The sequence below is a fragment of the Poecilia formosa genome, unplaced genomic scaffold (genome assembly GCF_000485575.1).
Source record: "Poecilia formosa unplaced genomic scaffold, Poecilia_formosa-5.1.2 Scaffold131, whole genome shotgun sequence".
Taxonomy (NCBI): Eukaryota; Metazoa; Chordata; class Actinopteri; order Cyprinodontiformes; family Poeciliidae; genus Poecilia; species Poecilia formosa.
The window spans coordinates 1389746-1402439 of NW_006800070.1; the positions used below are offsets into that span (position 1 = coordinate 1389746).

The 12694-nt window shown below is 37.6% G+C and overlaps 1 protein-coding gene and 2 long non-coding RNA genes across 3 annotated transcripts in view; 2 read left to right on the forward strand and 1 right to left on the reverse strand.

Moving 5' to 3' along the window:
- The window catches only part of LOC103144760 (trichohyalin-like), a 25817-nt gene extending 13143 nt beyond the window's left edge, over nt 1–12674 (forward strand). The window contains exons 3-5 of the mRNA XM_016676248.1: nt 10410–10592; nt 12343–12622; nt 12671–12674. Coding sequence (XP_016531734.1) covers nt 10410–10592; nt 12343–12622; nt 12671–12674 — 467 coding nt within the window. The remainder of the gene's footprint in view (nt 1–10409; nt 10593–12342; nt 12623–12670) is intronic.
- Nucleotides 2639–3701, forward strand: LOC107837293 (uncharacterized). Its single transcript, XR_001663308.1, has 2 exons — nt 2639–3257; nt 3347–3701. It is a non-coding gene; the product is annotated as an uncharacterized LOC107837293 (long non-coding RNA).
- Nucleotides 7908–10052, reverse strand: LOC107837295 (uncharacterized). The gene is made up of 2 exons (XR_001663310.1): nt 9690–10052; nt 7908–8042 (listed from the first exon to the last, which is right to left on the reverse strand). It is a non-coding gene; the product is annotated as an uncharacterized LOC107837295 (long non-coding RNA).
- Nucleotides 12675–12694: the final 20 nt, after the last annotated feature.

Here is a 12694-nt window from a genome sequence, read left to right on the forward strand (position 1 = left end):
TACTATATTGACTTTAACTATATGTCTCAGGAGATGCCACAGAGCCCCTGGGTTCAGCAATAAACATTCTGTTTGCAGGTGGCCCTCCCCTACTCACCACACCATTTGTGTGTCTGTGCGTGTAGGGGGCAGTCATGAGGGGGAAGGGGGGCGTCTACTAGTCAGTGCTTACTACATGTTTGTGATTTCCTTCATCCATTCAAAAAAAAAAAACTGAATCTATAAGAGTTAAACTCTCAGGCTTTTTTCTGTAACACTAGCTAGTGTGATACATTTCAGTAAATGTTCCTCATTTGTACATGTATTTCTTAAGAATATGTGACTGGTAGTAAACAGGCCTATGTGAGGTTACTCAAATTTAGCTTTCTGTGTTGCAGGGTATGATATTCATTTTACCATGTTAGTATCAGATCCAATTGTTTGATTATTCTAATTTAGTTTGATTTGGTGTGTGCAAGAAATATAGTTAAGTCCTTTGTCTGAAAGAGGGGCGCGTTGGCGCCATAGTGAAAAGAGTCCAGTAGGGGACTCGTGCGCTATTTGCATTCAGTACAAGAGTAAGTGAAGGCGCACTGGTTTCGTCTCTGCTCATTTCTTCTCTTGTAATTGTCCCTTTTGTAAGGTAAGAAATTAGATTAATCTTTGGAGAATGATATGGATGAATGCTAGCCCTGTGTGTGCAAGTTTGTATGTATTTAGTTTGTTTTGCGTCGCGTATTAGTTATTTTGCTTTAATGTGATGTGCGAAGAGTGTTTGGCTAGCTACTTAGCTCTGTTCCTAACGGCAGTAAGCCGTTAGCGATATGTTCTGTTCGGCATCTAGCAGTTTGATTTGTTTAAATGAGAACAACTGATTTTTATGAAGAGGTAGAAGTCATATACTGTTCTTCATCATTTTGATATTTCTACTTTTTTCTTTATTAATTTACTTCTGACAGTAACATAACATTGATTCAAAGTGACATGTTTAAATATTGTTAAATAACTGTAATAATTGTATGAGAAGATATTTCTGTGTTCTGCTCTTTACATTCAATACAAGAGTAAGTAAAGGCGCACTGGTTTCGTCTCTGCTCATTTCTTCTCTTGTAATTGTCCCTTCTATAAGGGTCAACATCTGCAGTTAAAGTGAAAGACAACCTGTAACACTCCCTTTCCAGAATTTATCCCCACATCATTGTGAATGCTACGTTCGTTCAGTCTTTTTCCTGCTGCTGAATCAACACTGATCTCCCCACTGCTTCATGCTTTCTCCAATATAATACAGGTCGTGGCTTAATGATCTTTTACTATTTTTGTTACAATGGCAAAGAAAAAAAATCCTTATAGTGGAACTTGATGTAATGTTTAACAAAGTAATGTATTCATGCCTCAATATATCAAACATTGACAATTAATGAGAGGTTCTACAACAAAAACAATACTTGTCCTTAACACGAAATGTAGCAGGTATCTTCAGTTTTACATCTCTCAGAATATGATCTCTTGTTTTCAGTTTTTTAACAAAAACACGGAAGCTATCTTTATCCAATCCATTTTCAGATGTATGATGTAAGACAGGGGTGTCCAAAGTCGGTCCTCGAGGGCCGGCATCCAGCATGTTTTAGTTCTTTCCTTGGTGATAGTAACAACCTCCTCAGCAAGTCAGTGTTCTCCTTAGGCCTTCTCAGGAGCCATCATTTGATGCAGGTGTGCTAAACTAGGGAGAGAACTAAAACATGCAAGATAACGGCCCTCGAGGACTGACTTTGGACACCCCTGAAGTAAGATCTACAAGTCAATAGCATTAGCTCCAGTTCATACTCCAGACCAGATGGTGGGGGTATTGCACACTTTCATTAAAAAAAAAAAAAAAAAANACTTTTTTTAGAAACTCTTCTCGGATGTAATGGTAAAGCGTCTCCTTTCAGCGCTGAAAGTTAATAAAATAAGTAAAGTCTGAATGCTTTTCTTGGCTGATTTTATGCTCCGTGTGTCAATACAAATTATGATTCATCGATTGAGATTCTCATTCTCAACATAAGACAGGGGTGTCCAAAGTCGGTCCTCGAGGGCCGGCATCCAGCATGTTTTAGTTCTTTCCTTGGTGGTAGTAACAACCTCCTCAGCAAGTCAATGTTCTCCTTAGGCCTTCTCACGAGCCATCATTTGATGCAGGTGTGCTAAACTAGGGAGAGAACTAAAACATGCAAGATACCGGCCCCCGAGGACCGACTTTGGACACCCCTGATATAAGATCTGCAAGTCAATGGCATTAGCTCCAGTTCATACTCCAGACCAGATGGTGGCGGTATTGCACACTTTCATTAAAAAAAAAAAAACGCCTTAAAAAGACGAAAAGCCTTGAATCCAGGGAAGATAACAGACGCTGTTCAAATTAGCCATTTTTACTCGCATAACATTACCTTAAAAGTTGAGGGGTCCTTGATAATAGTTAGTAATTTTGGTAAATTCAAGCTGGTGACGTCCTAGTCCGAGTTAGACGACAACAAAACTGGACAAGGAAATGAAATGTGGGTCACAAAAGGAGCCCGAAGGGAGGAAGGCTGCTAATGTCTTCCTAGTTGGTGGTAAGTTTGCTTATTAATTATCTTTGTTTAATTATATACAGTGAAGTAAAGACATTAATAAACTTAAGTTGGTTTCAGAAATAATTATATCATGAATTTTATTGTGACTTTTATGATTATTACTATAACAATTATTCATCTTCATGTTATAACTCCATGGAGGCTCTGTTTGTCACAACTTATACTTTTCTTCTTAAAAACTCTACAGTCTGCAGTCAGGCAAAAGGCATTCCTTCTCATTTACATACAGTAGAGAGGTGAACACGCCTCCTTACAAAAGGCTTGGAACTGGAACAGTTGCTCAGATTGCTGGGGTCCGCCCCTGTTCTCTGGGGACAGGTGCGTCCTCGAAATGCGTCCCCGTATTTTTGTTTTCGTATTTTGTCTTTGTCTCAGGTAATTAATGTCTTGGTTTGTGGTTTCTGATAATTATGATGAGCTGTGTGATTTTATGCATTTGATTGGTTGAATAAATTCTGAATGATTGTATGTTGAACAGTGATTGTTGTGTTGTCCTTGTGGTTCCGCTTTTACACACGACATCATGGACCCGGAAGAAGGCAACGAGCAGGAAGTTTTAACATTTATTTCTCTCAACACCCAGAAATATTTTTCCACCCCAGGCATCCAATTATCATCATTTCTGATTATGTCGCATACATAGCGAATCCACAATGTCTCAAAATTGTAAATCTTATTTTTTCTTTGCCCTTTTCTGTACTCTTTAAAATACAAATGCTTTCTCTGTTTAATTGCTCTATTGGTGTTTTTTGTAGGTTTCTGTAAAGTGCAGTGAAAGGGAATGTTCTGTCGTTGATCCTCACTGTTCTTAGGAAGAAGAAATGTTAGTTTGTCTGCAGTAATACTGGAATACTATGACATTGTATTAAAACGATACTCTGTCCTCGGTGAAACATTTTTCACATTTCCTCTAAAGTGTACCTATTGTTTTATTGTGCTAATTTTCATTAGCATGTTGTCTGTAAACTTTGAATGTATTGACAATTTGTACAATTCTGTTATAATATATTGGCTCTTGAAAAAAATGTGGGTAAGACTTTATTTGACGGGGTGTTCATAAGACTGATATGATACTGTCATAAATGTGACATACCTCCTGTTAGGAACATACCAACAGATGTTATGAAGTGTCATTCAGTAAATAATGACAATTTTAATGAGAATTTGCTTTAAAAAATTGCATGAAAGGTGTTATTTTGTTTATGACGGTGTCATGTCAGTCTTATGCACATCAAATAAAGTGTTACCAAAATGGTAATATATTGAAAACACAATGTAATTAGTTTCACCTGTAAAGTGTGTTGTAATGGATCCTTCTATGTTCTAGTATTGTGTATACTAGAACACATATGTGTGTATATGATGGGGCTAACAGTAAATTTTGCATGGGTTGCAGCACATGAAATGGCAGACAGGTTGGCGAAGGAGAGTACCAATAGGGTGAGAATAGATATTAATGTTAATTTTAGTATAACTGAAATAAAGGGTATAATTAAACAAAATACAAAAGAGAGGTGGCAGAAGTTATGGGAAGAATAAACGAATGGAAGGTGGTTCACAGATGAGAAGAACATGAAGAAACAGGAGAGAAGAGATAATTACCTCACCACTTAGAATCGGACACACTGGATTAAATGGATCGCTATTTTTGATGGGGAAACATCAGACAGTGAAATGTGACTGCGGGGAAGATGAGACAGTGGAACATGTTATTTTGAGGTGTCAGAATTATCTGATTCAGAGAAATAAGTTTATTAGGAACCTTAGTAATATGAAAATGAAATCTGATATTGTTGATTTACAGAAAAATGATTTGGGAAGAAGAGGATATCAGGCTATATTTGATTCTTTGATATATTTGATTTTTTGAGAGAGTAAGTTGTATAATAGGAGGTAGCTTTTTTGTCACACTCCTTACCAGTTGGTGGCGGTAATGCTCACCTAATGTTTCTTGCCAACCGCCAGTAAATTTCAAGAAGAAGAAGATGTTGACGTCGCACGGTTTGCTTCGTTAATTGTTCGAGTGANGGAACAGTTGCTCAGATTGCTGGGGTCCGCCCTTGTTCTCTGGGGACAGGTGCGTCCTCGAAATGCGTCCCCGTATTTTTGTTTTCGTATTTTGTCTTTGTCTCAGGTAATTAATGTCTTGGTTTGTGGTTTCTGATAATTATGATGAGCTGTGTGATTTTATGCATTTGATTGGTTGAATAAATTCTGAATGATTGTACGTTGAACAGTGATTGTTGTGTTGTCCTTGTGGTTCCGCTTTTACACACGACATCATGGACCCGGAAGAAGGCAACGAGCAGGAAGTTTTAACATTTATTTCTCTCAACACCCAGAAATGTTTTTCCACCCCAGGCATCCAATCATCATTTCTGATTATGTCGCGTACGTAGCGAATCCACAATGTCTCAAAATTGTAAATCTTATTTTTTCTTTGCCCATTTTTGTACTCTTTAAAATACAAATGCTTTCTCTGTTTAATTGCTCTATTGGTGTTTTTTGTAGGTTTCTGTAAAGTGCAGTGAAAGGGAATGTTCTGTCGTTGGTCCTCACTATTCTTAGGAAGAAGAAATGTTAGTTTGTCTGCAGTAATACTGGAATACTATGACATTGTATTAAAACGATACTCTGTCCTTGGTGAAACATTTTTCACATTTCCTCTAAAGTGTACCTATTGTTTTATTGTGCTAATTTTCATTAGCATGTTGTCTGTAAACTTTGAATGTATTGACAATGTGTACAATTCTGTTATAATATATTGGCTCTTTAAAAAAATGTGGGTAAGACTTTATTTGACGGGGGGTTTATAAGACTGATATGATACTGTCATAAATGTGACATAACTCCTGTTAGGAACATACCAACAGATGTTATGAAGTGTCATTCAATAAATAATGACAATTTTAATGAGAATTTGCTTTAAAAATTGCATGAAAGGTGTTATTTTGTTTATGACAGTGTCATGTCAGTCTTATGCACATCAAATAAAGTGTTGCCAAAATGGTAATATATTGAAAACACAATGTAATTAGTTTCACCTGTAAAGTGTGTTGTAATGGATCCTTCTGTGTTCTAGTATTGTGTATACTAGAACACATATGTGTGTATATGATGGGGCTAACAGTAAATTTTGCATGGGTCGCAGCACATCATGGGATTAAGGGGAATGAAATGGCAGACAGGTTGGCGAAGGAGAGTACCAATAGGGTGAGAATAGATATTAATGTTAATTTTAGTATAACTGAAATAAAGGGTTGTCGAGAAAACTGGCATGGAAGTGTGAGATCTCTCCAGGTACACGCAGAAAACAGGGTAAAGGCCTGAGAAATAACAGTGATCTTGTATATTGATTTAAGGATGATTAATGAAGTGAAATATAAATTACATATGTGTGTAACAGTTGGAATGATTGATGTTTTCTGTAATTACAGTGTCTGTAATGTATAATTGAAATATATGCTCTGTACTCATGATCTGTAGTAACGGTGACAACTTAATTGTTGTGCATTGTCAATGATTTTAGATAATGATACTTAAGTCACAGAATAGATAAATAATGGAGAAGTATACTGAGGGTTATAAGCAGATAAAACAAATTGATTATGTTTTGGGTTGATTATGTTTCATGATACATGAGACTGTAGATTTGAGTACATGAGAAAAAGGAACAAACTGTGTCACAAGCAGTACACTGGGCTGGGCGGAGGTCCCAGAACAACTCCAAAAAAGGCAGTAACTGCCAGATGGCCAGCAGAAAAAAGAGAAGTACCGAGAAGGAGTTGCAGCAATCAGGCAGAGAAGAGGAAGGTCTGGGACTTTCCAAAGTCAGGGAGGAGCAAGGTTTGGGGAGAGTAGGTACTTCCCACTGAGACATTCAGGAAGGGTGAGTCATGAGACCTCTCCCACACACAACTATGGGCTAAGAGGGTTTAAAAGCCAGCGAGCCAGGGAGGAAACTGTTCTTTGTCTGCGGCGCTGAGGAGGAGACAACGAAAGAACGCAGACTGAAGATCAGCAGAGGACCGCACCTTGGGACCGAGGGAAAGTTGAGACTTCGCGCCGCAAAGAAGGGACAAGATCCATCAGCCCCCAGTCCTGGTTCCTGATTTGGCTGACCCCTCTGCCTCCACCCAATGATCCGTATTCTACTGTGGTAGACTTAGAGTAAAAAAAAAAGGTCACTTAGTGATGAAGATCCTGTTCGTTAAAGGACAACGGACTGATCGACTTTGCTGCTTTTCTGAAAGAGAACTTTGCTCCGCCAGGACAGAGACTGACCAAGGACATCTGAAAACTTCAGCTGCCAAGATCAATTGCCACCGGGTGTGAGTTGAACTGCCCCAAAGGCCTCGCTTAGTGGAACTAGTGACACAGGTTAGGGTTAGAAATGAGAGTAGGTTAAGATCGATTTTAATTTGATTTTATATTGTTACAAATTGTAATCTCTGAAAGAAACTCTGCTTGTTATTTACCCCTGCTAAAGCTTGTATAATAAATTACCTATTAAAATATTAATATAACTTGTGGACATTGAGATTAATTGAGTCGTTTTGATCATTAAGGGTTCTCTTGATAATAAGTAAAATTAACATACATGATTCCAGGAGAAAAGCTACCGTTAACAGGAGTGGTTGTAGAAGCTATGCAGCAGTGAGGGCTACTCTGCTGACTGTTTCTCAACTGAAAAGGGCCGTAACTTCTGGATCTGAAGGTAGTTAGAGCTAGACGAGTTTTCTCCGCCACCAGTTTAAACAGAAAATCTCCTATATACCTATTCTAGGGAAAGACCCGGGTTTCAGGGATTTTCTGGACCTGTTAGACAGAGAACTGGTCAGTAGTCAGTCGGTGGTGAGATAATGGCGTGGCTGGCTATTGCAGAATAACGAACAGGGTATAATTAAACAAAATACAAAAGAGAGGTGGCAAAAGGTATGGGAAGAATAAACGAATGGAAGGTGGTTGACAGATGAGAAGAACATAAAGAAACAGGAGAGAAGAGATAATTACCTCACCACTTAGAATCGAACACACTGGATTAAATAGATCGCTATTTTTGATAGGGAAACATCAGACAGTGAAATGTGACTTGCGGGGAAGATGAGACAGTGGAACATGTTATTTTGAGGTGTCGGAATTATCTGATTCAGAGAAATAAGTTTATTAGGAACCTTAGTAATATGAAAATGAAATCTGATATTGTTGATTTACAGAAAAAGGATTTGGGAAGCAGAGGATATCAGGCTATATTTGATTCATTGATACATTTGATTTTTTGAGAGAGTAAGTTGTATAATAGGATGTAGCTTTTTTTGTCATGCGGTCCACACTCCTTACCAGTTGGTGGCGGTAATGCTCACCTAATGTTTCTTGCCAACCGCCAGTAAATTTCAAGAAGAAGAAGATGTTGACGTCGCACGGTTTGCTTCGTTAATTGTTCGAGTGATTCTGTAAAGAAAATCCATCTTAAATATGCACTTAACTCCTGCTGAAGAAACATTCACAGAGTTTAAAGAAATCATCGTCAAGTCTGAGGACGAGATGGATGATCAGCGCAGACTGCTGGGCTTCTCCCGAACTCCCCGTATAATCTTACACCGAATAGGTAGGAAACACCAGCGTTTGGACCAAGGTTAAGGACTTAATATCTGAAGCTTTCTGTTCAAGGATCATTTTAGTAATTATTCTCCTCCGGTATAAATGAAGACAGACATCACAATTATGCTGTAAATATGGCTCATGTATGTAGAGAGAAAGTAGAGCCAGTAATTTCAGTCGTAAAAATGTTATGGCTCTTCGTCCTGTATTAATAAAGAGAGTTGCATTACAAAACGGGAGAAATCCAGTTGAATAGAGTTTCACCTTCCAGTACGACAACGATCCTGAAAATAAAGGCTGCAATGGGATGGTTTTAAACAAAGCAAACCAAATCTGACCCGCTGTAGCTTTTTATGTGGCCCTCTAAACCGGGATCCCCACATTTCTGATTTTACTGCAAAATTTTTCCAACATTGGTCGAGTCAAAAATGTCACGTTTAACACAACAGAAATTAACACTGCAAAAACTAATGACGTGAGATCTCGGGGATAACGTGTCACAAGTAAGATGGACAAATTACCGTTTATATTTTGTGATTAGAGTTTTACTATACTGTATTTATGTCCACCGACAAACTAACAGCTAATATTAGCTATCAGCGTAGTGCTTAGTGTAACACTGGGGTTTGTCATGATTGAATGAATTATGTTTATGTCCACTAGGTGGCAAGCATGAGTTCACGTGAATGTATAAATGTAGAGAATGGAACAAGAGAAATAGATGTGACACACCTGTGAACAAGCTGTTTGAACAGACCTCTAAAAGATGCTTTAATAAAAGTATCTGGGCATTATACAACGTCTGGTCTTTATCAAGCACGAATACGACAGGGTTCAGCCCCGCTATGAAGGCTAACCGAGATTTTGTTAATCTTAAAAAGTTTTAATTATTCATCGATTTATATTATGCCACACAAGGTGGCAAAGACTGTTATTTATGTGCAATTCTTTAGATATTATGTATATATAATGTTAATGTTGTCGTCATCTTGACCGACAACATTAAAAGAAATCGGTCATGTTCTATTTTTACCCATCAAATTATAATTTTATTAACATCTGCTATAGCCGCATTTTTATGCGGTTTAGTTAATATTCATCTAGTTGAACCTTGAATCCAGATCCCATTACACATAAAGCAGATGAATGCATCTAACTTTTTCTCTGTAGTTTCAAAAAACACTGACTGTGGCCTCAATAACTTATAATAAATTCAATTAAACGACTCCATTTAAATTATGATCACTGCTGGACATAGAAAGCAGCTCTTCTCATTAACACAAAGACGCACACGGAGAAGAGGAAAAAGATAAAGCAGAAAAAGGTGAAGCAGGAGGCAATGACAAAAGGAGGGCTTCTATAAGGAAAAGACAAAACAAAATATCTACTTTTCTTGACAAAAACGCATGTTTAGGGGAAATGGAAAAAGTAAATATATATACATTTCTTGACGAAAACTTATGTGTAAGGACAAGGAAAAACTAGATATATATTTACCCTTTTATTTCTTGCTATGTCAGTCTTGGTCCTCCATACACAGCACGTGTTGAGTAATCCAGGCAAGTACACATCGCTGCAGCAAACAGAAAGGGGCGGCGACGGACCACTGTCAGTCTCATACCTTATTTGGAAATGGGACCATTGCACTCCGGAAGTGAAGGGGGCGCTATTTCCTCTCACTACTTTTCATTGTTTCCTCTCCTACTCTGGTCAAAACCCACAGGTCCAACCCAGTGCATGCTGGTCTGATACCAGTCCCTATGCTTACAGAAAATGGACCCTCAGTTCTTCCTGTCTAATGTAGAAAAGTAAATAACAAAGGAACAAAAACTAAACAATTATTAACCTACAAATAAACTCTGTAAGTAAACCCCAAAAATATTAAGTGTACTAAAATCTAATTTTAATACAAATGAAAATAAATGCTAACTCCAAATTAAGTTATATCTTGAAATAATAAAGTTTACTGGTAAATATTAACAACAGTGGTGACTATTATTAATTTTATAATAAATAATTTAAAAAAAAATATCCATTCATTTGAGAATTCTCCAAATGTCAACTGGATTTGTTGGACTGATCTGTCTCTCTGTCTACGCTCTTGAATTTTTAGGTGTGGGTTTTTTCTTTTTTTCATTTCTGCTGTAAACGATGGACGATTTCTCACATTTACTTCAGTAAAGTTAACAATTTCTTTTTCTCTGTTTTCTTGTCCAGATTGCCTGCAGTGTAACGTTTATAACCAGGAGAGGAAATCCACTCTGGACCAGGAGGAGTTAGAAGCTCTGCAAGTGAAACAAGAGCAGGAAGAACCAGAAGATCATCAGATAAAAGAAGAGCAGGAGGATCCAAAACACCAGCAGATAAAAGTGGAAGAGAAAGAAGTTGACTGCAGTCGGGGTAAAGAACAGATTGAATTAAAACAGGAGACTGATACCTGCATGGTGGTTCCTGTTTATGAGCCAACAAACCAAACTGAATCACAAGGGTGTAACTTTGTGTTGCAGTATTGCAAGTTGGTGGGGATGAGGAGGAACTGAGGGGGAATGTGGGGGACGGGGGGCAGTAGGAGTGTGTGCCTGACTGATGCATCCAGTTACTGGAAGGCCTTGTCTTTTTTACTGCTAAGAATAATGATAAAATTAGGATACAGGTCCTGATCAGGCCTGTCAGATTGATAGTAACTTTCAAAAAGAACCTTTTAGCAGCTATTAAACATACTACGGAATATAAACATGTTAAAACGGAAGTAATCTAATTATTCTATATAATGTCTTTCACTTGGTGATGGAATTACAAAGGAACTTTTCAATCATATTCTAATTCACGGAATGAGTGTGTATTTGCTGAATATATTTGCTTTAATATAGCAAATAATAAAGAGCCGAAAAAATTTATTTGGGTCTGGTTGGAGCAGTTGGTCAGTCGAGTGACCATCAATATTGATGGATTCTATAAAATGTGGCTTAAAGCTGAGATGCTAATGTTTGGATATGTAAAAATATATATTCTCTCTGCTTGTAAATCTACACATAGTTTGGTTTCCTTCAGTTCTGTAAAGATACAAGAGAGAACAAAGTGAAATTCTCTATATTGGCCAATAATTTAATTATGATACAATTTGTCCAGTGGAAAAATGGGTGGCTATATTATTTTTTTCTCAGTCTGTCCACTTAACGTCACGCGCAGAGTCGTTGCCATGGCAACCAATAAATAGCCCCCGGGAGCGCAGGGCAAAGATTATGTTCAAGTGCATCAGGAACTAAAAAACACAAATACATTTTCCAAGTAAAAATGTACGTAAAAACATCAAACAGAACATTCTGTCCGTTGCAGATTTATGTTTTTGAATTTTCATTTTGCGATCATTACGAAGGAACACTCATGATGGTTGATTAGCTAACTTAAACACCTGTTCTCCTGAGTATCTGTCAGAAAATGTAGGTCGCCTTATTTTTGTGTAATTGAACCAAATTACTCCGAACTGCGCAGCAAGAGTTCATGTTAACTGTGGCGGCAGCGTGTCGGTTAGTCTGTGTTACCCAGAAAGCAGTTGGGCACAATATGGCAACACCAGCACCGTGAGTGAAACAATGACTGGGGCAGCCTACTATATAAAGTATTCGGGGACCGTTGTTTTATTATTACATGTAAACATACACATAAACATTTGCGGACGGGACGTTACATTTAACAGCCAATTACGGAACAGTTCCTTATTTTACGGGACGGTTGGCAACCCTAGCAGCAACATGCATGGTGACATCATGCTGCAAGGAGTCTATAGTTTAAAATAACATTTGAAGCTCACTTAAGAATATCGTGATATATATCGTGTTTAGCAAAAATATATTGAGATATTAGACTGTCCTCATATCACCCAGCCCTACTTGTAATAATACAATTTAATGTTAAATATTAACAATAGTCCCTACTGCAATTAATTTTGTAATAAGCAAAATATATATATTTAAATACATTCATTTGAGAATTCTCCAAATGTCAGCTGAATATGTCAACTGATCTGTCTCTCTGTCTACGCTCTTGAATTTTCAAGTGTTTTTTTTTGTTCATTTTGTCTTAAACGATGAAGGTTTTCTCCTATTGAGTAAAGTTAACAATTTCTCTTTTCCTCTGTTTTCTTGTTCAGATTTCCTGCAGTGTAACATTTATAACCAGGAGAGGAAATCCACCCTGGACCAGGAGGAGTTTGAACCTCTGCAGGTGAAACAAGAACAGGAAGAGCCAGAAGATCATCAGATAAAAGTGGAAGGGAAAGAAGTTTACTGCAGTCAAGGTGAAGAACAGATCGAGTTAAAACAGGAGACTGATACCTACATGGTGGTTCCTGTTGATGAACAAACAAACCAAACTGAATCAGAACCAAACAGGAACCAAGACATCTTCCAGGAAGCTGCTGAAGCTGAGAACCGAAAACAGGGAAAAAAAAAAAAAAACTTTTTTTTGTTCCGTGCGGGGTGAATTTTTTTTTAAAAAAAAAT